At 35.2% G+C, this 25,305-nt stretch overlaps 1 protein-coding gene and 1 long non-coding RNA gene across 10 annotated transcripts in view; one reads left to right on the top strand and one right to left on the bottom strand.

Annotated features, from left to right (window-relative positions):
- The window catches only part of LOC126977821 (tight junction protein ZO-1), a 159,286-nt gene that overhangs the window by 76,396 nt on the left and 57,585 nt on the right, over positions 1 to 25,305 (bottom strand). For 5 of the 9 annotated variants that reach the window (XR_007732437.1, XM_050826432.1, XM_050826422.1 and 2 more), the window contains exon 3: positions 20,464 to 20,605. Coding sequence is in view for 8 of the 9 variants with exons in the window: in XM_050826432.1 (XP_050682389.1) it covers positions 20,464 to 20,605 (142 nt within the window). In the remaining variant the exon portion in view is untranslated. Of the gene's footprint in view, positions 1 to 1,365; positions 1,679 to 20,463; positions 20,606 to 21,637; positions 22,011 to 25,305 lie in introns of those variants that run through there. The other 4 variants (XM_050826423.1, XM_050826425.1, XM_050826424.1 and 1 more) reach the window with 3 other exon arrangements.
- LOC126977862 (uncharacterized) lies at positions 3,900 to 5,410 on the top strand. The gene is made up of 2 exons (XR_007732440.1): positions 3,900 to 4,368; positions 4,897 to 5,410. It is a non-coding gene; the product is annotated as an uncharacterized LOC126977862 (long non-coding RNA).

Raw genomic sequence — 25,305 nt, 5'->3', positions numbered from 1 at the left:
GAAGCCATCTATATGTCCTTATCAGTTAAGTCCATATATATTTTTTATTTTGTGTTATAGAGTGTATCTGTATTAATGGTTTCCAAATGAGTAAATGTATGACAGCATAATAAGCCCGTGGTAATATTAAAAAATACTGCTAAAGGATTAAAATGTTTTGGTCACTACTGAAAGTGTGTTCTAGAAGGAAAAACGTCAAGACCATTGTTTCCAAAGAAATAAATAAATGTAAGAAAACCTGTGTAAGATTAAAACATTTTGGTCACCCCTGTAAATGTATTCTGTAAAGACTAACGTCAGGGTAATTGGTTCCAAATAAATAAATATATGACACTAGAAGAAATCCGTGTATTATTAAAAACATTCTTTATAGGATTAAAACGTTTTTTGGTTCCTGAAAACGTGATCTGGTAAGACATCGGCACGTCGGGAGAAATAGTTTATGTTAATTTGCTAAAAATAAGAAAAATCATCTTGCACGCGTTATCTATATAATATATAAAAATGAATTGCTGTTCGTTGTCTCGCTAAAACTCGAGAACGGCTGGACCGATTTGGCTAATTTTCATCTTGAATTATTTGTGGAAGTCCAGAGAAGGTTTAAAAGGTGAATAAATAGGAAAATGCTGCTAAATTAAATAAAAACAACAAATTTGTTTTTCCTTTGATGTGCCCATACATAATTTCTATGAGAGAAATTATTGACGCACGGTTTGACAGTTCTGCTGTGGAACAATTTCATTACGACAGCAGGGTGCATATTTTACGAAGTAATTTTAGTAATTGTTATGATATATAAGTGACAAATTCATATAAAAACATTATTTTATTTATTATATACAGAACATCGTCTGTCGGGTCAGCTAGTAAACAATTAAAACCGGGAGTATTAATATTTATTTAGATTTTGGTATAAATTTGTAGAAGCTGTGTGTCTTAGGCTGAGATCTATAGAGCTTACTTAGACTTTACTCAAGTAAAAGTGCTGAGCGTAAGGTTAGCACAATCTTTGATTTTCTTTTTTTTGTCTTTTCACAGCTGAAATTATACTGAGCTTAGCTTAACTAAGACAGCCCAATGCTAAAGTCGAGTTCACGTTTTAAACACTCAGCAAGTTTAACGTAAGTTATGTTTGAGCCGACTCGATCTTGACCGGTTACTGTATTTATTCTATGTTTATGAGTAAAAACACCAATAGCTATTAAAAAGAAACATGTAGGTATAAGAGATCTTTGCCTGCGACGGACAGGACAAATTAAAAGTCAGGCCTATGACTTTGTTTATACAATTAGGAAGTGAATACACCGCACTTCATAGCGACATAGACGAGGTGAAAACGTGTTTTGCCTCATCGATATAACCTACCTGAGAGTCAGTCCGGACATGGTTCATATTGTTGATCACCAATCCGTTGTCTGATGCCAAAGAATCCATTGTTGTAAAGTCATCATCCACTTACACACAAACACAACATCACCGGCATAAAATATGATATAACAAATGTAAAACGGGCGCGAATCAACTTGATAACTAACACCACTTATCACCTTACTATCTCAGATATTAATGTTAAAGAACTCGCAAAAGTCTGTCATTGTCTGGACACTTTAAAATATAACACAGGCTGAACCCAGCGCCACTCGAACAGTAATAACGACGCCAGGCCAAACTTAGCCGTGCGTGATTACTTGGGACTTTCAAAACCAAATGGTCATATACGCTATCAATCTTTGCATACCAGAGTGTTGTGAAACGGAAGTTTCTTTGCCGCGGTTACTATGCGCGAGAAAGGGACAGAGCACCTCAGGTACGCCGGACTGGACCAACAGTATCTGCAGGTTTTTCTCCCACTACTGTAAGCATGGCGCGGTCTTGAATCTACGGCTCTACGAGCTTTTGCCTTTTAAGTTTAAAAAACTTAATAATAGTTGTCGCCAACAGTGACTACACTTGATTCTGGTTTTTGCGATGGAATAAAAGCCTCGCTGGTTTCCAGTATGATGTTACTAAGTAAGCTTTAGAATAAATCTATGATAGTTTTATACGAAGACTTATCTAGCTATGTAAACAATACCAATTGTATTATTTCTAGTAGGGGGGGTTACGATTGTCCGAATCGATAAATCTAACCGGTTCAATGCATCTCTGGTGAAGGTCGGAATCCAAGCTATGGTAACGACAACTTAAGCACATTGTATCAAAGTTTAAACTGTGATGATTGAAGTTAAATATACTTGGTATACTTCTATTGGGATACTAGGGACTCTCTTACCTGGTCAATTTTGTATTTTTTATTATAGTGTGCATTGCACTGACCATTTTATTATAGTGTTGATAATGACCCGTGGCTATAGATCATTATAATATATTTAGTGTGGTGGAACATGAATCATATCATAAGAATGTTATAACCGGTTGGTTACGATCTTTGATTTAGGTTTATCGGACCTCTGTATATAATGATTGCACAATGGGTAGTAAATTTAATTTTTTTAATTGTAGACTGACCTAGTGGAAAGTAATGATTTTCTTAGAATACTTAAGACGATAAATGAGGCTTACTTTTTATCATAATTTAAATTTTTAAGTCTTAAAGGCATTTTAATATGCATGCCTTCTAATTTTAATAAAGTAAATTTTACTATAGGCTTCAGTCACCTGGTGGAAAGTTATTTACTTTCCTTAATCCCTCATGCTTTTATAGATGCACATTGTTTCTTGATAATTTGTTTTTTAAATAGAATGCCGTTTAAGGAAACAACTATAAGTTCTCATGGGTTTCCTAACAAGAAAGGTCATTTAGTCAAAACTGATCTCAGTAAATCTAGTCTATTCTGACGTGATTCTGTTTGTAGTGTAATCTACGTAAGTACTTTATCTCTAATATGAAGAATGCATACCCCTAGAACCCCCAAAGAATCTGCGACTCTTTTAGGTGAAGATGTGATTCAAATGCAGCAGGACTCGAGTCGAACGAGGGAAACCTTAATCCCTATAACCGTCAACTTACACACATCCAAAGGAGAGTATCCAAGAATGTTTTGAAATTGTTTTGTTTATCAAAAAGTAATTCTTTAAAGTGAACATTTTTTGATGACAATAAGGGAAGAGACGAGAAGGACGTTCAGCTGATGGTAATTGATACTGTTCATTACAATGAAGTATCTACCGCTCAGGATTCTTGAAAAATTCAAAAATTCTGAGCGGCACCATAACTGCGTCGTTACCTTGAGACATAAGTTGTTAAGTCTCATTTTAGTCCCAGTAGTTTCACTAGCTACGGCGCCCTTCAGACCGAAACACAGTATTGCTACAGGGCACAAATAGGCGGCGTTGTTGTACCCATAATTTAGCCGGCATCCTGTGTAAAGGAGCCTCCCACTGGTAAATTTACATTAGGTATTTCAGCAAAGACAACTCAAAAGAGAATGGTTGGATATTGAATTATGTAAATCGTCATCTGAAATCTGCTTGATGATAATCTCTAGTCTGACATTATAAGTAAGAACGTCAATAATAATTGAATTGTTTGATTTAACTCATTTGTACGTTAAGTTACAGGTAAGAGGCCAGGTAAAAGAGGGACATGATAGCTAGAAAACCTCAGAGAGTAGTTGGACTTGAGCTCTGAAAGGAACTCAGCCTTGCTGAAGGAAAGAAGCACGCAAAAATAAGAATACAGCGTTTTTTAGCTTTCTGCGCTGCTGGAATATAAAACTCCAGATTAACTCTAGCTTTTCCACATCGAAGACTCCATTATTAACACTTTCAATACACTTTTTTAACATCTTGATAAAAGTTTAATGTGTATTCTGCATCAACTTGAAGTTAATAAATAAATAGTTATTATTTGTAATATTTACTAATTTATACGTTTAGATAGACTGTGACAGCTGTCAACGTCGAAAAAAATCGCGACGACGCGCGTGTAGTTGCGACACTCGAATTGTTTAAAAGACAAATATTGGCGGAATTAACACTAAAGAAAACTCAAAACATTTGGATGCAAGTTAGATGCAATTCTGGCATCTTCTTTAACATGGCTTTACTTCCATATCCTTCGTGACCCTTGGTTTTTCAATCGCTGTGCATAGTGCATACTATACCTTGAGCCGTGTCTTTGTTTCGACGTGATAAAAAGATAAACAAATAAATCAGTATCAGCAGGTACGTGTAATGAAACTCTTTGGAGCATTATTTGTTTAATTGACATATTGCTTAGATTGTTTATAATCAAGTTGATATGACATACTGCTCAAGAATGTCATGACTCGTCAGGAATTAGTTTTAGTCGTAACAGTTTCAGCAGTTTTTTCATGTGTTGCAACAGTTTACGGCAAAACGCGGAAACCAAAATGGCCCTAATTGGTAATAATTTAATATTGTCACAGTTTTAATAACAGAAATCAGGATAACTGTATGGATGTTCATGAACTTACCTAATGCATCCGCAGGGCATTCATTATCTTCTACAAAACTTATAGAGAATTGTAAATACTGAAAGACATGGATAAATTTAAAATTACTTCTTTCAAACATCTTTTTTGTAGTTACTTGCTTAAAGGCCTTAATGCAGAATATTCACAAGAGATTCATTAAGACTGTAATGCGTTTACTTGTTTCGCTTCGCTCGTTTTGAACCGAATTTACTTAGCAAGTTTCTTGGAAAGGGCCTTAAAAGCTAATCCAAATAAGCTATACAATATATATATATAAGCTTTTGTATAGCTTCGAGGGATATCAATATAAACAATATTATAAAAAACTCTTCCATGGTTAATATGCGCGAGCCCCAATTTGCTACGATTTAACAAAATCAAAACATGGATTCATTTAATTTTCTTAATTGCATTTTATCAATATTGCAATATATATATTGTAAATGTATTGTTTCAGAGCATCATGGAAATTTCAAATAAACCACATAAAAAGTCACAATAAATTCAAAACCGAATAAAAAAATGGCCTAGAACATTCTTAATCAACAATACCTTGCAAAGAAACCTGAAGCTATGAACAATTGAAGCAAAATTTTAGTGAAAATTCAATCATATTAATTCTTCAAAATGAAACCTGGTATTAAACCGAGCCATCTTTGGGGCTTTTGGAGCAGAAAAGAATTTGAGACATTCCTAAAAGGTCGGCTGTCCTTAAAAGGCGCATTTCAAAGAGAACAGAAACATATGCTGCAAACCACCTTTCTGGCGCTTTCGATTGCAATGATAATGAAGTATTCGTTTGGGCTGTTCCGACCTGAGAAGGACATCCAAAGATACCTAAGGGAAAGGTCATGCGATATTTCGTGCTATGAAGAAGTTGAACAAGAGAAGGTGGATAAATCTAAATACACAGACGGCCCATGTGCAGACGAATACCCTTAGATTTCCAATAAATGAAATAAAAGCCGCTATTTTTGCTTTTTATGTTGAATTAGCATTTTGATGTTGATTTTGTATTAGTTTTAACACACGTCCGGCCATTTTTTTTTATGAAAATAAGGGTACAGATGAGCAGGACGTTCAGCTGACCGTAATTGATACGCCCTAACCATTACAATGTAGTGCTGCTAAGGATTCTTGAAAAACCCAAAAATTCTGAGCGGCACTATAATTGGCCTCGTCAACTTGAGACATTCAGATCTTAAGTCTCATTTGCCCAGTAATTTCACTAGCTACGGCGCCGTTCAGACCGAAACACAGTTATGTTTACACATTACTGCTTCACGGCAGAAATAGTACCGACCATATATGGAGTATTGCAGTCATCTCTGGTCTTGCATACCCCCGTATTGGCTCGAACCATTTGACCGCTTGCAATTGTAATGGAGCCAATGCTGTCAACGGCTAGATCACTTGTTGTTTCATAGAGACGTTGCTTCATAGTGTGTCTTGTACCGCATTTATCATTGGGAGTATTCCGAAGACCTGTTTGACCTGATTCTTACCACCGAATTCCACCTTCGCACGACACGCCACAAATTAGGATATCACTCCGCCATTTAGATATGTGGCATTCCTTTTCAATGAGCATCCTTGTGCGGGGTTTCCAGGACGATACGACGTAGGTACCTTCAAAAAAATACAACTTTGTAAAAGGCGGGCATCGCTCCTCTTCTCTCCTCTAATTACTCTGGTGTTGCAAAAGAATTTGGGCAACGGTGTTACTTAACATCAGGTGATGCTGGGGTTTGTTTTGTTACTATACTACTCATAAACAGAGTTTCTGTCTTCTTTCAGTCCTATAATTTTCATCTGTGGCTATAAGCCTGCACGTAACAGACATGAGTCAAAACTGACACGTAATCTTGGACTGGCTATTGTTTACGAATTAAAAGCGATTAATTGGTATCAAAACTATAGAAAATTTATACCGTTACTATATATATTGTGCTTTCCAGCGTTGCAGATATAATATGGATTACAGTAGCGAGTTAACATAATATGGATGCAAGACAACAAGTCAAAATGACATTACTCGTTTGCTCAATGGGTGCATTAGTTGGATATTCCTTTGGGCTCTTTCCGCGAGGAGATTCAACTATTCCACAGAATAAGCCTAAAGTTACACAATCGGGGTACAGAAGCAATGACGATGGAACATTCCAAAATATCGAATATTCGAACAAATTCGAGAAAACTAACTGATTTGAATTTTAGAGTTTGTGGTAGAAAACTAAATTTTTTCGTTACATTATTATGATTGTGTTTATTTATAATTTAATTGGAGGGTTAGCGTTGGTATTTTTATAATGTTATGATAATTATATGCTGTTTAAAGAAACTTTTATATGTGTATTTATCCAATTATAATATAGAATTGAGTGTTGTTTGGCAGCGGACACTTGTAGACTCTGTTAGATTAAGTACACCAGTGGCGTGAAGCAGAAATGTGCATTATTCTGTTTCGGTCTGAAGAGAACCGTAGGTAATGAAATTACTGGGCAAATGGGACTTAACATCTTATGTCTCAAGGTGATGAGCGCAATTGCAGTGTCTCTCAGAATTTTTGGCTCTTTGTTCATGAAAATAATTAGCTGTATTTGCTATAACATTTTTAAAGTTCTGTGATATTAAAGATGTTGAAGCTTACATAAAATCTAAAGAAATATAAGGCCATGTTTCGGTATCTAAATAAAATTTATCAAAAATTAGGTGGTTAAGGCGACACTAAATGTCAGCGACCTTGAGCGATATGAGTTCACGGCTGCCGGCCCGCCATCTATGTAACAAAGCCAATATTTTCAAAATTCTTGCGTGGAAAACAGTATATATGCTTACAATCCTCGTTATTCACTACTAATCTGAATAAATGAACCTACACAAAAAAGTTCAAGCTATAAAAATAACTTTTCTGAGAGTAGTAGGTACCAAAAAAATGCGTCACGCCATGCCAAAAAACTTGTTTAACTTCAAAGAAAAGTGGTAGTTCAAAAAGGCTCGGCAGTGTTAACTGTAACCAACAGCAAGCATTAGCAACCTACAAATAAGACTTTAGGATATGCGTAACAGGATTAAGTAGTGTTCATAGCTCGAAATGCTATACTTTCACCACAAAACTTGTCTAAAAACACCATGTTTGCGTGTTTTCTGCTTACTCTTCGCCTTAACTAACGAGGTGTTTAGTAACGTCTCATACCACTAAAATGATAATAGAGATAATCAATGTACTTTATATAAGATACATAGTAAAAAATACATATTTTTATTCAACAAATAATTGCATATACTTATTTAGATATTAAAATTGATGCATACAATCCTTTGTTTCAATAACTACTCATCTTAATTGAATCTCAGCGGCCGTTATTCTCTTGTTCTACCAGTGACCAGATGATAGACAAGTAGGGTCGATAAAATTTTAAATTTCGTAACACATTTGTTTTGTACATTTTCTGGGATCATATTGAAGAGGCATATACATCGGCCAACCAAAGACTTACTAACTCGACCCAACCGAGTAGTAGGCATAACAACTTTATGTTTGTTCCTCGTGTTAACATTATGAATGTCACAGTTTCTAGAAAATTCCTCAATGTGCTTATGAACATATAAAACAATGCAGCATACAATGCAGCAGACTTACATTCACGGGGACGGGAACAACTCATAGCTGAATTTGATAAGCATGAAATAAAGGTATCATTAATACTTTAAAAGGCATATATTTTCTCAAAATTTATTCCTTTTGAATTCTTTTTGATGTCAAACACTACCACCGCTTCGGAAACGAATAGCGCTCTGAGACTTCTGTCTCAGAGCGAAACAGCGCAAGAAACTCTCCCAGCATTTTTTGCAATCTTTTTAATAAAATAAAATATGTACAACAACTTAAATATTATGGTCATTATATATATATATATATATATATATATATATATAAATATCATAGTCATGCGTGAGTCATTTTTTCAATTACTGAGTTCAAAAAGGAGATCCCGACACTGGTTCTCTGTCTCTACGTCTGTCAGCAGTTTGTATCTCATCAAATGCAATAGTTAGGGTCCCCCACATCAAGGCCCTGTACAGCCTACCGAAGCTCTCTCAGAAAAAAGCGATTCACCCGATTGTATGAAACGAACAAACGTACGGTCACCTGTTGTTAAGTGATCACCGCCGCCCACAATCTCTTGCAGCACCAGAGGAATCACAGGAGCGTTGCCGGCCTTTAAGCTTAACGGATGACGGCTACAAATCGCTTTTTAGTATAATAATAATATTGACACACTTTTTTACACAAATTATCTTGCCCAAAATTAGGCATTTAGCCTGTGTTATGGGTTGCAAGACGACGATATATAGAATATAGTTACAAGATTTGTTTTGTTTGAATAAATAATCGTTTTTTTGTTAGTTTCACTAGACTATTCTTAGCTTCTTCAAGAGAATTCTAATCTTCTTCTACAACCTTTTTAGTTCTTACAAATAAGCTGTAATTTATTATTATTTTGCCATACGTCATTGCGTTGAAATTATCATGTCATAAATATGTTTATAAATAAGTAATAGCACAAACAAAAAGGGGAAAAAATGAGTCCGAAAACATTATTAATAGAGACAGCTGTATTCTGTTCGACGTATTACGTTTCCTACAAGTCCACGGCTTTATATCTTGAAAGATATCGCTCTGAGCGCTAGATATCAGTCTGAGCATACCAAGAAGTATAACAGAATGCCGGCAACTACTATTTACTATCTGTCCCCCTTCAATAATATCACCATGCTCAGTTCGGACATAGAAGATTCATAAAAAAGCAGAGTATTTTGCAAGATTTATAATGTAACCTAATCAAATTACCTAAAACCAACGTTCGATATTATCACACAACATAGATACTTTTTAATCTGATACAGATGTTTGTAATGGTAAGTTTTTTAATCCACCTTTCCATATATCTAAACTAATATTATTAAGAGGAAACATTTGTATGTTTGTTATGTTTTTACACAAAAACTACTGGACTGATTTCTAAATTTTTTTCGCCATTAGAAAGCTGCATCTACACTGCATAACATAGGCTATATAACATTTTTAGGGATATAAGACGTGCTCAATTATGTATGTATGCGGCCGAAGTCGCGGGTCAATTAGCCAGTACATAACTAAAATTGTTGAGTTAGATGTTAACTTAGATATTCATTGAAACTTAATAATTCAAATATAGATTATTTCAAGCAGAGTAACATTCATGTATTTGTGTGGTTAAAAGTAAAACTCAAATATTTTTCAATCGTCAAATTACTTTCACACCAAGCTGCATCGACCTCTGGCATTCTACAACTACGCGTCTTGGAGAATCTTCATGCCTCACACAACTACTTCGTGAAATCAATTACCAGCTGCAATTTTCCTGAATCTTAAAGGCTTAGCGCATACTCTCTACGACTACCTCAAGGCTGGGGACTGAGCCAACGGCCTCGAGGAATCGAGTGGAGCTAGATTACCTCTCCCGCACAAGATCGCCAAAGTTTAAATTCAGAATTAGGAGCTTTTTTAATTTATTACAAACATAATACAATTTTCTTACAAAAATACAAAAATAACAAAACTATGTTTTTATTCAGATCGAATGAATAGCACGGCTCCAACTGTAAGAGTTAGGGGTTCTTTGAGTGTCACAATGTCTGTTAAAGATAGAAATGTAAAGAAAAAATGAATTTTCTTCTTGTATGCTGTAGACATTATTACTTTTTGTAAAAATAAAAGCTCTATATAAACCGTTAAGAAATGGTTTCAATTATGCTCTATTTTGACGTATTGTCGGGATAGCCGCCTTAAAGGCCGGCAACGCATCTCTTCACTCCTGGTTTCACGGAGCTACATGCCTGGAGTTTGCCTCCTCTTATATAGAAAGAAAAAAAAATTATTAACTCAACTCATTATGAGACGGTGAAATAACTTTAATCGATAAAATACAATTAATAATGGACAATAATAAAGTAATTGATACCATAGTGTCCGCCCACATCATAAACAGATGTCAGCCTATCTTATCTATATACAAGCGGCCGCCCTCAGCTTCAGCCGTCTAGATTTATTCTACGTAGCAATGACATTATATTCTTAATACAAAAGTTGCTTTGGTTACTCGTTAGATCTTAAGTCTGTCAGTGAGACCCTCGTCAAAATCGTTCCATTTTGTTAAAATCATTTTAAAATTAAGTGTTCACAATTCACAAATAGATATTTTAGTTTAATTTAGATACATAATAATATGTTCACTCAAGGGCCCGGGCGGATCAATATAAGGGCTGCAGACCAGGGCCACTTGGTACGATGGGTATAAAGGTCCTGCAGCGTCCACTGAAGCTAAACAACGTTGCTGCTAGCAGCCGTAGCTAAAAGTATATAAAAAAAACAAGGTGGTGGTTCCCAATTTTTTTTACATATTTTTAGAAGCGCCTCTCTTGCATCGAATCTTTACGAAAGTATTTTAAAAGCAAATAGGGGTACATAGCTATTCGCCCTACTCAAATTTGACCGCTTTTTCATTATTTCAAATCATCAAGCGAATTTTTTTTAATTTCAACTTGATTGCTTGCGTTCCTGAAAACCAAGTTATTCTACTTATAAAGATTTCTGTTAGACGTAAACTTTAAAACTGAAATGCGAACTTAAAAGCCCAGTGGTCTTTTAATTCTTGTGATGTTGAAACAGATCATCGTTGTCATTATCTATGGACTTTTACATGCTGACGCGAAAATAAATAACTTACCCTTTTCCTCCTTTTCCTTCCAGGATAAGTGCTGATCGTTTGCGTTGGTGGTGGAATGTGGTAGAAGTATGGTGGCGACAGAACCATATCATCAGCCAACCTCCTTGGAGCGGGCCGTGGTACCAAAGACCGTACTGTCCCATACAAACTACGATTAAACCTTTGACTTCCATAAAAATTCATCATCACAGAACACTGTCTTTGCCACACAAGTTAAAAAAAAGAATCACTGGAAAGCGCGCGAAATGACGCACAGATTAAACAGTCACGCAATGGAACTAAATTGTAGTTTTTATTTTTTTTAATAAAAATAAGCTACGGAGTGGATTTCAGTGGAACTTTCTAGATGATAAATATTTTTTATTTATCATTAGAAGCGTGTGATTGTGTCGTGGCGTATTGGACAATGGTTAATATGTTCGTGTTGTGTATAATTATCATAGTGTGTCTTTCTCTAATACGGTAGGTGGAGCGTAACATATTGCCAATGTTTTAAATTAGAGAAAGACATGTACACGCATACGGTTACGCATGGTTAGGTTAAAAAGTCTTTTTAATAGCCTACATTTTAATATATATGTGACGGGCTTAATGGTTGAGTAGTGGGAATGTTTTTTTTATGGGACATAAGTCATGGGTATATGATGATCTGATATTATGTGATCACCGCGACTAGCCTAGCGAAACTCTCTAAAAAAGACGATTCACTCGATTGTATGAAACGTCATTGATAGATTGACGAATCCTGGCTATAATCTTGTAATAAAAGGAGATCGCCGAAATCCACTACGTTTTACGGCCGTTTTCATTGGAAACTTTTCAATAACCTATCGACAGATCGCATTGGACTATAACTAATATTAAAACTATATTGGACATAACTATGGATAGAAAAGATCTTGTCATTAAACGGTGACAGCAATGTATCCTATGAGATACTGTATTGAAAACGGCCGTAAAGCAACTGATTACTTTAAAACTTAGCCGGATTATACTTGGTTGCCAATCGCCATACTGTAATAACTGCTCCTTCAAACTTAAGTCAAATCACAGCACGACACATACTAAACTAAATTAAAATGTTTACATTTACATTCAGGCAGCCTCGTCTCTTATTACATAGTATTTACATGCTCTTTGGCCTATACTTGTAACACCAGTGGAAACAGAAGAGCGTTGCCGACCTCAAAAAGAGTTGAATGAATTCGAAAACCGAAAAAATTATTACTTGGGTACTGGGCTTACTGGTTACGCTCCGCTCGCTATAATAAATATAAAGTAGGTACTCAGGATTCTTGAAAAATCAAAATTCTAGATCATAAGAAGATAATGCTCTCAAAATCAAAGATTCATACGAAGTTAAGTCTTAGTAGCCAAGTAGTTTCACTAGCTCTGACGCCCTTCAAACAGAAATACATCAGTTCTCTCCACTGACATCTGCTACCACTGGACTGGCGGCTATCAAAGTGCTTTTGTGCCTGTTTGTGTTTGATATTCGCCATTTTGGCGCTGTTGGCCATAGCGAGAGTCTGCGGTACTATAACTAGTGATGACAACCTAGTGGACAACATAGATGCTGGGAAACTATTTACAAAAAAAAAAAATGTGTACTTTATTACGTTGATTCATGAAGTATAAATAACACGGAAAACGAACGAAATCAATTCAAAATGTAAAAACACTTCAGAGTATTGTACGTTCTTTCGCAGCCATTTGTATTTATACGTCAATATTAGTTCTCTAGACGCTCGCGAGTGGCGCTTCAAATAGACACAAAAAATTTGCTGTCAAACATATGGAACTGCCTGTCGAGTGGTATTTATACAGGTCAGTGGTGCTCACACACTAAAACTTAGCGACAGAAACACTTTCGTTAAGTGAAATAACTCGTCTCGTTCTCTCAAATAAGTGCGACGGGAACGATGGCTGGTCTGTGTGTCAACTCGTGCTGCTTGTGGTGCCTCGTCGACCCGCTATAGTTAATAAATCATTCAATTTGTTTGATGCGATTACTTAATAAAAAAATCACACTAACACATCCTTCTTTAAAAAAAGGAATTTAACCAGAACTGTTACACGAAGAGCTAGTCATATTGAGCTGCCAATGGCGAGAAGTAATTATGGACAACAGACAATACCTTTGAGGGAGTTCAGATATATAACAACCGGAGTTAAGATATAACAACCTGCCCTCAGAAATGAGAAATGCCAAAACATTGACTTCTTTTAAAGAGAGCCTTCAAAGGCACATAGTCAATAATTATGAAATGTTTCAATAACATATGTAGGTTGTTTTATGTCTTATCTGTTTGCCTAACATTAGAATTGCATTCTGTACCTACCAAAATCATTGTTGTTAAGTACCTACTTTAATTTGTAAAATATTAATTTCTCATGTAAGTGACAATAGGTCTTAATGAGAATAAAGTTATTTAAACCTAATATAACAGTAATCATGACCATTATATTCACGAAGCATCTTTACACAAAAATTGAATTCAAGCTCTAAAGGTCGATGCATCCAATATTTCATTACTTTTTATGAAATATTAGATATTTAAAACACTTTTTACCTTTGAGCATGATTCATATATTGGATGCAAGCACCATTTGATTTAAAAGAGTAGCCGTTGAATTTTTTTGTGTGTTCTTCTCACGAGCTCTACTTTTTCCGAACATATGGTTGATTCAGTCATTCAAATGAAAGATTTTTAATAGTATATAGATTATGTACATTCAAGCATGTTTATCGTAAAATATACATTCATATATTATATCGTTATCTGGCACCCATAGTAAAGCCTTTATATACCTCGGGGAAAGATAATTGGTGTGAAAATTAGAGCACATTATGGGATAACATGTATAAATACATTACGCACATAATATAATATATTTGATAAATATGCGTAAATCTGTAAAAAAGTTATTGAGAAAGAGTACATAGTAAATGACCTGGCAGCTGTAGTAATATAGGCTGTTGTTGATGTATGAATCCTTCAGTAGGCCACGAACCAACACGAACCTGTCTCTAGTCCCACTACAAAACCATATATTTTCTTTTGTTGTTAAGGTCAAGAGTAATCTCGATTGGAAACTTTTTTGCAACATGTGTTTTTGAAAAGACAATGCACCGTGAAAATTATTTCTCCTGGATTCTATACCAATTAGAAAGAACTATATTATTCATTTTCCAACCAAGAACAGGCGGTAGTTTCTTCGTATTTATTTTTTATGTTCGTTAAATGTTTTTTAAAATAGGCATAGGTACTAATCGACAGTACAAATTTCTTTTTTTTTGATATCCAACAAATTAATAATCTGAGTTATAACAAAAATATTATGATATTTATTTTAATTTAATTGTCGTTGGTTCGTACATGATAAGCGCTATCTATTGATCTCTGCATACATCAGCAGAGTATCTACGGGGCCGGGTAACCGTCATACAGTTCATAATCGCTTCCATAGATGGCAGCACTTGCAACTAAAATTATTAAGAAAAATTCAAATATTGTACTAATCTATGACTACTTCGAACATGACATAAGGATTTTAAAAACCAAAACAACAAAAATGGCTCTTTGGCAACCATGATAAACTTAAACAAGCGTAAATAGCACGACAGAACATCAAGTCGTGCTAACAGTATAATGAAATGGCCAGGAACTTAGCTAAAGTATTGTTCACATTAATCTGCAGCTCAGCCCAATGCTCTGCGTTAACTGGAAAGGACAACGGATTTGGAAAGGACTACGTTTGGGCGGGCTCCTTAGATTCTGGTATCAAGATAGCTTCGCACCACAAGAAGCCAGTAATGCTTATCATACACAAGTCCTGGTGCTCAGCTTGTAAGGGACTAAAACCCAAATTTGCAGCGTCTACAGAACTGCAGGTTCTGAGTAAACATTTTGTGATGGTGAATCTTATTGATGATGAGGAACCGAAGGACACTTCCTTCGCACCAGACGGGACCTATATACCTCGGTAATATTTTCTATATTGGAGACAGTTTTGTATACACCAGTTTCATGTTTCGATTTTAAAGAAATAATGGAGTTACTATTGACTAAGTATTTTTAAAACCATATCGTCACTGGTTTAAAAAAATAATGAGCCTTAATCCCTAGCTTCTAAATATTGTTATTATAGTATATTAGTGCGATACAACTTAGGCACCTTCATGCTTAGAGCTTAGAGCAACTGAACGCAACGACACCGCATATAATATCTTGACTTCAAGATATCACAAATGGAGCACATCTATTTTGTAAAAGAGAATGTGTTTGTGTGTATGTATGTTCAACTAAAACTCGAGAACCGCTAGCTCATATGAAATGAAATGCGCTGGTGGCAGTGATTTTGTATCTTTTGAACCATTGGACGAATTGATATCATTTTTTTTTGGTCTGTATCTTGAGGCCTCGGGGCAACAAAAGAGTGAATGCCAGCTCTCCCCATATTATTTTTCAAATAAAATGGACAATTCTTTTTGAGTAAATAATATAGATCGTTGATTACTGTTAATATTCAATATAATCATGTTTGTACAAAGTACTGTAGGTAAAGGTAAAGGTAAATCGCGAAAAAAATGTCAAAGTAAAATTCTTAGAAGTCTGAATTTGAAAGCTCACTTTGGCCAGTATTTACCTACGAACACCTTAACTGAGTGTAAGCTTAGCATACAATATAATCTTTAATGTCGTTTTTGTAGCCATTTTGACAGCCGAAGTTTTACTGAGCTTAAGGTAAAAAAAAGTCAATTTCGCGTTTTTTAACACTCGGCCACGTTTTACTCAAGTAAAGTCTGAGCAAAGTCTAAGTACGACTATAGATCCCAGCCTAAGTGCCACTGTTAAGCATATTTAGACGTTTTAGACCATTTAGAGGCATATTGAGCTAAGGAGCCTCCCACACCTTCCATGTAGGTATAAAATTCAAATATATTTAGTCCAAATTGAATCAAAATCGACATTTGGAAATTAATGCCTCAGACCTGAGAAGAACGGGCACAAGAAACTCAGTGCGTTTCTTCTTTATTTTTTATTTTTAATAAAATTTCGATACAAATAATTTAAATAGTCTGACGGCGGTCGCTCCATAGTCCATTATCCTTCATACCTACTACAATACCTTACATACATATAATAAAATCATAACATAGTAATAACTGTTATCTACATGGAATATTTTTTTAAAGAATACACGCTGTGTGTTCTGTAAACAATACCGGATCTTAAAACGGTCTATGATACAATTTTTGTCTGTCTGTGTGAATGTCCGAGCAAAACGTGAAAAACTACTGAATAGACTTAATTATAATTTTGTAAGATATATTAAATAGAGGCAATAGAGGACCAATATATAGGAGGCTACATATTATCACATTGAATCCTAATACAAATATATTTATTCAAAATCACTTATTGAACGTCAAAAACTACCACCCATTCAAAATAGACTGCCTCAGACCTGAGAAGAACGGGCGCAAGAAACTCAGCGGGCTTTTTTTTTATAAAAATATGTATTAAAATGTAATATCGTATAAACACTTATAATTATGAGCCTGAGGGTGTTCGCTTCATTCCCAGTCAGTGGTATCATTAAAAAATCGTTTATGCTATAGTAACCATTGCCGTTTCGTTTTTTAACAATTCTTTAAAATTTTGTAACACATTTGTTTTGTACATTTTCTGGGATCATATTGTAGAAGCATATACATCACCTTACTAACTCGACTTAGCGAGCAGTAGGCAGTTTATGTGAATGCTGACTTAGTAACTTTTGCTGCGATGTAGGAGGCAGCACTTGGTAAATTATTAGTAATAAATCTAATTTAAACAGCATACTGTTCCTATCACCGGCGGGATCCGTGGACAAGGAGATCTACAACGAAGATGGAAGCCGCCAGCACAAATACTTCTACAGCCGTCCGGAACACATCGCCAAGTCGATGAAGAAGGTCCTACAAAAGTATACCAAGGAGACATAACAAAATAAAAGGTATATATAGTAGGTATAACACCTTTTTCCCATTTACCTTCTTTCTATACAAGTTCTATAACTGAAGCTAACAGAAGCGATTTTGATTCGATTAAAAACGTTGATTAAAATAATAAGCGTTGGTACAATAATATAGCCGACCCGTATAGCCCAGTGGTTAATGACGCTGCCTACTGAGCTAGAGGTCCCGGGTTCGAATCCCTGTGGTTGCAATCATTTTTATGATGAATATGAATGTTTGTTTCCGAGTCATGGATGTTTATTTATATTTATATATGTTCAAATAAGTATATTGCATTAAATATATCGTTGTCTTGTACCCATAGTACAGGCTATGTCTAGTTTGGGGCAAGATAATTTCTGTGAGCGTGTCAATATTATTATTACCTTACATCTTTAAACGAGCAATTCTTGTATATACATAAATCTAAATCTCAGAAACGACTCCAACGATTTTCATAAAATTTAATATACAGGCGATTTCGGGGGCGATACATAGACCTGGCTTGGTTTCAATTTGAAAAAATTTAGTTTTATCCGTGTTTTAATGAGGAACAGCTACAATAACATTAGAATACAACGGTAAATTTCGCCACTTTATATGTATGCAAGAGTATTATAGCTCAGATGGGACATTGGGTGATCCGGAAAGCAGAAGACCCCCGGTTCGTATCCTGATGTCTTCAAGTTCTTTTGTGTTCAAGTTTTGTACATTCAAGGCTCGGTCGTCGGGATATTTATTATTAATTGCAGGATGAGTTTCCGTAGTTCCATATACTGAAATACACCATTTAAGCACATACAAGTATGTATGCCTTGGATGGTGGTTTATAAGGCACCTGTAGGTTGTGAGGCCACGTGTTTGTCGCAGCTATGTAATTCCTAGTAACTTCTTCGTTAGATTTCTAAGGTTATAACACCAGCCATATTATCTGATATTAATTTAGGTTTTTTTTTACAGAATTTACGCAGATGTAAAGCAACATAAGCAACTGTCTTCAAATATTTTAAGCCCGATGTTTGTGTCCAGATAATCAACCAAAATAAAATTATGTCACTAGCGAATTATTTCATTAAAATTCATTCTAAAGGAAACCGTTGGGCTTTTTTATGGTAGAGGAGGACAAACAAGCTTACGAGTCACCTGGTATTAAATGATCACCGCCGTCCACACTCTCCTGCAACACCAGAGGAATCACAGGAGTGTTGCCGGCCTTGAAGGAAGGTGTATGCGCTTTTCTTTAAGGCGCCCATGTCGTATCGTCCCGGAAACACCGCACAAGGAAGCTCTTTCCACAGCTTTGTTGTATGTTAAAACTTAAAAAGCGCACTGCGGAGGAACGCCACACATCCAGATGGTGGTAACGATATTCTAATTTGTGGTGCGTCATGCAAAGGTGGAATTCGGAGGCAGGACTCAGTTTTTTTCTTTTTTTTATGACAGTAAGGAACCAGACGAGCAGGACGTTCAGTTGATGGTAATCGATACGCCCTGCCCATTGCAATGCAGTGCCGATCAGGATTCTTGAAAAACAATTGCGCTCGTCACCTTAGGACATTAGATGTTAAGTCTCATTTGCCCAGTAATTTCACTAGATACGGCGCGCTTCAGACCGAAACACAATAATGCTTACACACTACTGTTGCACGGCAGAAATAGGCGCCGTTGTAGTAGCCAGAATCTAGTCGGCATACTGTGCAAAGGAGCACCTCGCACTGGTAAGTCAAACAGCAGGGCTTAGCCCTGCCTGAGCTGTTTGACTTGTAGCTCAACGATTACTAAGTAAACTTAAAAAATTGGGCTATCTGTTCACACTCTAGAAAGGAAAGAATACAAAGTATAAAATAACAATCAAAGGTGTTAAACAAGTACTCCGTGACCAAAATGATCTATTGTGACAGCCCTATTAACTATAGTTCATTACTAAGATATATTATTTCAATACGCTGGCGGGATAATCGTTGTCTTTTGTTGACTTTACGCGAAACACTCGCTTATGGAGGTAGCGCCTAACGTGAACTAACACAGGATAACATTACAATGAATTTTATAGTTCTGTGGACCATGTTTTGAAGTCCACGAGGTTACCGGCATAAGCTCATATAATATAATTATAAAGATTTTCTTACTTCTACGACGACTAGTTCCATTTACATCTCCAGTAGGTACCTACATACAGTTACTTCATAGCTCAATGCTATGATTTTTCTTCCCTATTATGAATACCTACATATATACATTTAGCAGTCAGTTAGCAGGTAGTTAGTCGTATCCGGTTGAAGAATTGGTCTATCACAAAAACTACATTCGAATATTATATGTTATTTCATATGCACAGTTACAGTCTACCTGTAACCCAAGGGGGAGGAGTTCATATTATAGACTCTACAGTGTGTTGTTAGGGTTTTGTTTAGGGTACGTATGTCTCCAACTATCACTCAATAAATTTTCATACCATAGAATGAAAAGCTATTCAAATTTATATGAAAATAACACTTTAATTTTAACCATGAAGGGTGTAACCACAATTTACTACCAACATAAATTTTAAATACCTAACTCATTTGCTATAATTTGTAATAAATATGTATGTTATCAATCATTGAGACAATATTATGTTTTTTATTGTGTCGAAATGTAGCTAAATAAAAAAAAAACTTTGTAATAACAGAGTGAGAACAAATTAATACGCTAAAGGTAGGCTAGCTAAGATGACTTCATAAAATTTTATGTACCTACGTAAGTATGACGGGTTGAGCTAGAATTGATATGATCAAACATATTGAAAATAGTTTATCTTAGACTAAAGTATCGAAGACAACAACTGTGTCTTGCACTCTGGTAACACACTATCTAAAGCGCCACCTCCACGAGTCATTGATATAAGCGTGCCACGTCTGTTGATACACCCATATAAAACTAGCCTCCACACCCCAATTTTATCGACGAGTTTTTGAATGGGAGCAATACGTCAATGTATCGTCGCTCGTTATTGTACAATGAGTCACAGTCAAGCGGTGATTCCGGATAGAGCCGGTTTTAGTAGCGAATCCCGTCAATACGCTGACGGGATAATCGTTTTCGACTCAACAATTGACGGGACGACACGTTGTGAAGCACTCGCTCATGGAGGCAGCGCCTAACGCGAATGAACACAGAAAATGTTTCTATTATTATTATTCCGTTTTGAAGTCCACGCAGATACACGTGCATATGTTCATGTCATGTAATTATAAGATTTACTTACATCTTCGACAACTGGTTCCACGTACATCTCCAAGGTATTGTTGAGTGGTGGAAGAGGCATCGGTGATGCTGCCGCTGATGACCTCCGAGAGATGCTGTTGCAGGAACATTGTGAGACCGAACGCCGGGAACGGGGAGATTCTCTGTTGACAAGAACATTCATTATTTGTCATCGTAACTTTTACCGGTATGAGGGTGTGTATCCTTAGCATGGAATGGCGTCTAGATTGTAAACAGAATGTCCGCGTCGCCTTTTTTACCGTAAAGCTGTAATACTATTGTGCAAACACCATTTGTGTTGAGGGGCGCCGAAACTAATGGAATTACTGAGCTAGTGAGAATTAACATCTAAGGCTGGGTTCAGATATACACGGACGGCGAACAATACAGACAGAATGGGAAGAAAGGAAAGAGTATGTGTAGAGGGGTGAGTGAATTAGAAGGGATTCTTTAGTTGGTTTTCTTTCATTGTATTTGAAGAAGAGCTTGTGATATCACGAGCAGTCGCGAAGACGCTCACAATTATCGGTTTTCAAGAATCCTGAGCGGCACTCCATTATAATGGGCAGGGCATATCCCATCAAGTTAACATCTTACTCGTCTCATCACTTCCATAACAAAAGTAATAAAAAAACTAGATGATACGTACTTCGGGTACTTCGCTCGCAATAAACGGTCATACATAGAAATCTAACAAAAAGATAATAGATGGCGCGCATTGCAATAATCGTCTATGCGCGTAATCCTGACCTAAATGAACAGTACAACAAAGTTGAATATACTTTTAGCAAACGTAGTAATAACACCGACCGGTTTTGTAAATTTTTTTCTATAGTTTTAAGACATTTGTCTATTTTTTGTTATTAGCGGCAAAAATAATCTTCAACAGCAGATGTTTGAATCATTTAACTTTATAAAGCATTGTGGAAGCTATGGTATTCCAAAAAAACAACTTTGAGAATCATGTTTAGATACAAGTGAAGGTTGTATAATTTTTAATTAAATAAAAAAAACTAATAAGGCTTGTCTATAACCCTAGCCTATATCACACGGGACAAATCGACATAAGTATTGAGGATATTATTTACTTAGAACAAAATTATTACTCATATTATAAGCAATAAAATATTAAATATTTTTATTTTACATGAGTTCGTTATAAGTCTTAAATATACCTTCTACTTCTCCGACACACATGGTGCGACGTCCTCTCACATCTACATCTCACAGGAACAAAATACCCCAGCTGAGGCAAAGGTGCTGGCTCAGTAGAATCACTGGAGTCACTCCATTCCGGCTGGCTGAATGGATCGATAGCAGACGGCATCGTGGATTAAAAAAAACTCATTTCAAACTTTCATTCCTTTTTCAATTTTCGCGGCTTAGTCTGCACTTATGAATTCCCGTCACTTTCTTATATCACTTCACTAAGTTCATTTATAACACTGTTTATGACGTTTTAGACACAACATAATATTTCATTTTTGTTATGCTATAGGAAGATAGTACTAATGAATGTACAAGTTACTGTAAGGTTTGCGGAGGTAATAACCTGAATTTAGGTCTAGACGGTAAGCCGAATGTAGCACAAAGACAAGATTAAAATTCGGGTGCGTATAATTATACGACTTGATAAGATAATAGTGTTGTCATAAAGAATACGTAATCTACAATATTTAGGATTGGAGTAATTGTAATCTACTAAATTAAGTCCTTTTACTAGGATTGTATAAATTAACAGCGACCCCGGCTTTCCCCGGTTTGTTTTTATATGTCTCTAGGCCTACCTTATACTAAGCGATTTAAGTTTTGCAATGTTAAGGATATATATCCTACTTATATAAGTATAATACTGTTTGGATTTATTATCTCTTATATCTGACTTATATTTTGGATGAGATGATTAATTGTAAGTGTACACCAAATATTTATAGGATCTGCTACGAACTACGAACTGAGACCAGGAGTAAATGAGTACTAAACAGGATATGGAACTTTAAAAATAAAAATTCGAACTTTTTTGTTTGCCTAGCTGTTTCCAAACGGAATTTCTTTAGCTGTGTCGTATCTACTTATGTCGATCTTGCTTCACTTTTAACACGGGCAACAGAGCGAAGTGCATCATTGACATCAAAATTCTCGAATTGATAACGGTTAAACCAGCTTTGATAACTATAAAGTTAAAAAACAAAAAAGTACGCACAAGAAACAACACAACGTTGAAAGCACTAGCGATTACCTACTCTTTGTTGAGTTTGTTATAAGAATCCTGCCGTCATAGAATAATATGCCGCAACAATCCAGGAATAACGGTATTTTTTGTGCCCATTGAGGATGCGTGTGACTAACCTAGCAACGTGACTGGCAACGCATTCCGTAATTTAGTCACAATTTTTCATGGGTTTCGTATGGCCAGAGATATTATAAATCTGTTACGAATATTAACGTTATAAATAAGGTACCGTAATTATGCAGGTATGAGCCTTTTATGTATGTTTTGAGTAAATTTACTTGAGAAGCTCTGAGTATTTTAGTTTGTGGGTATTGAATGAGATTGAGCTGCCTCGCCTTTATGAAGTTTTCACTTCTGTTGTGTGGTTTTGCTTTTTGTAATTAAGAGAGGCCATAATTTACTTGAGAATTGAGAAGTATTGTTAAATTAGGTTGATTGAATGGACAAAATTGATAAAGTTGAAAAAATTTATGACATGAATAAATAGGGAACATGAGGATTAATTCTCCTTCATTTAAAAATATGTCACATAGTTCGCAGAAGTCTTTTTTTATTTCGGATTTGCCCCAAAAGTGCTCCTTAATTCAATTTACAAATGTTGTTAGTAGATTTGGACACTTCGTGATTTTAAACTCGGACGTATGCAAAACAAAAACACTAAGTATTACAAAGAGATAATAAACACTGTTTTAACTTTAAAACCATATTTACGTAAACCACTTTGTGCCGAGCGAAAATGCTTGGCAAGAAGTGAATCTTGGCCCAGTTTCGAAACGCTTAACAATATATTTTGTATTCAAACGTCATTTAAAAGCAGTGACACATTAGGTACGTTGTTTTTGGATCACGCTTAATAATATTATACTAAATGGAATTTGGGTAAAGGAAATAAACGAAAACAAACACTTAAAGTGGCCAAATATTGGTAAATGTAGGCATATGAAAAGGCATACAAGGATTCCTTTAGAATTCTTTTTAATGTCATTTCTAATATACTAGATACTGCTACCGCTTCGGAAACAAATGGCGCTCTGAGAGAGAAGAAGCGGCGCAAGAAACTCTCCCAAGATTATTTTTTTGCGCTCTTTTTAATGAAATATACCATATTGTATTGTAATTGCTATTGCGATAAAATAATCATAATGTATAATATGATATTGCAGATATTAATTCAAACACTAGGAAGGTGAAGTTATTCCAAAGCGTGCAATCCTAAGCTTCGCATATTAATAAAATAGTTTTAAAAAAACTAAAGAACACGCTTTATATAAAATTCAACTAAAAAATAGAAAATAAATTTAAATTGAAAATAGTGTAAAAAATATTATATATTTCATTTTAAAAAAAGCTTGGGGTGCTTTTTATATTATTAAAATAATAATTCTTCTACATCCCACGCTTTTTTTTATAATGAAATATATAATATTTTTTACACTATTTTCAATTTAAATTTATTTTCTATTTTTTAGTTGAATATTTGAATATTTATATAAAGCGTGTTCTTTAGTTATTTTTTAAACTATTATTTATTTTTCATTTTTTATTTAATTTTTTTAGCGTGTAAAAAAAGGAATGTGTGGTTTTATGAAACCACGGTAAAAGTGAAACTTTTTTTCACATTATAGACATTTAACTAAAATTTTTGGAATAATATTCCATTAAGGGTATAATAATCGCATTATCAATCTTAATTGTATACTTGGAAAATTGGAACGATAATGGGAAATAATAAAAGTAGACTAAGTCTCCAACTAAATGAGTAATAGTCTACACGGTCAGCTGCTGCGATCTATAGGCGCCGCCCGACCGTCACGCGACATGCAACACACAGACGAAAAAGTTTGAGACGATGTAATAAAAGTTTCACTTTAAAAAAAAACCTTCAATCCTTTCAGATTTGCGGCAAAGGACTGTTATCTCTGCAATATTGCAACAACAGTTGGTAAAATTAACTCGATTAGTTAGTAAAGGGGCTTTGACATGGGGAGTGCTCTGCTCAGAGCCAGTCATGAAGAAGAAGAATTTGCTATATATATATATATAACTATCAACCCAGCAAACGTTCTATTGCCGATATTAAAAATCGCGATACAAAAGTAACTGTTGATAGTAGATGGGTGAAATGGTTGAAGTTCTATGTGTTTTTTAATGCTGACTCATAATCAAACAAATTTAAAAAAAAATGTCAAAAAAATTAAAAATAAAAATTTGGCATGGACCACCCTTAACATTTAGGGGGATGAAAAATAGACGTTGTCCGATTCTCAAACCTACCCAATATGTACTCAAAATTTCATGAGAATCGGTCAAGCCGTTTCGGAGGAGTTCAAAGTTTAACACCATGACACGAGAATTTTATATATTAAAAGAAGTAAACCTTCTTTGTCAAAGGAGCTAATATATTTCTTAAATTTGTACTCAGTGGGTAGGTACTAGTATAACTGCCTGCCATTTTATTATAAAACTGAATACCAAGACGTGTGACGGAGCCCTTAACCCCAGGACTAACTTTATAGTTTATTCTGTCTTCTTGAATTGAATGAATTAAAACGATATTTTTTGTAACTGTACCAATGATACTACAGTTAAAAAAATACAGAGAAAATAGTG

The sequence above is a fragment of the Leptidea sinapis genome, chromosome 46 (genome assembly GCF_905404315.1).
Source record: "Leptidea sinapis chromosome 46, ilLepSina1.1, whole genome shotgun sequence".
NCBI lineage: Eukaryota > Metazoa > Arthropoda > Insecta > Lepidoptera > Pieridae > Leptidea > Leptidea sinapis.
Note: the sequence above shows the minus strand (reverse complement) of the source record. Positions and strands in the feature narration are given on the sequence as shown.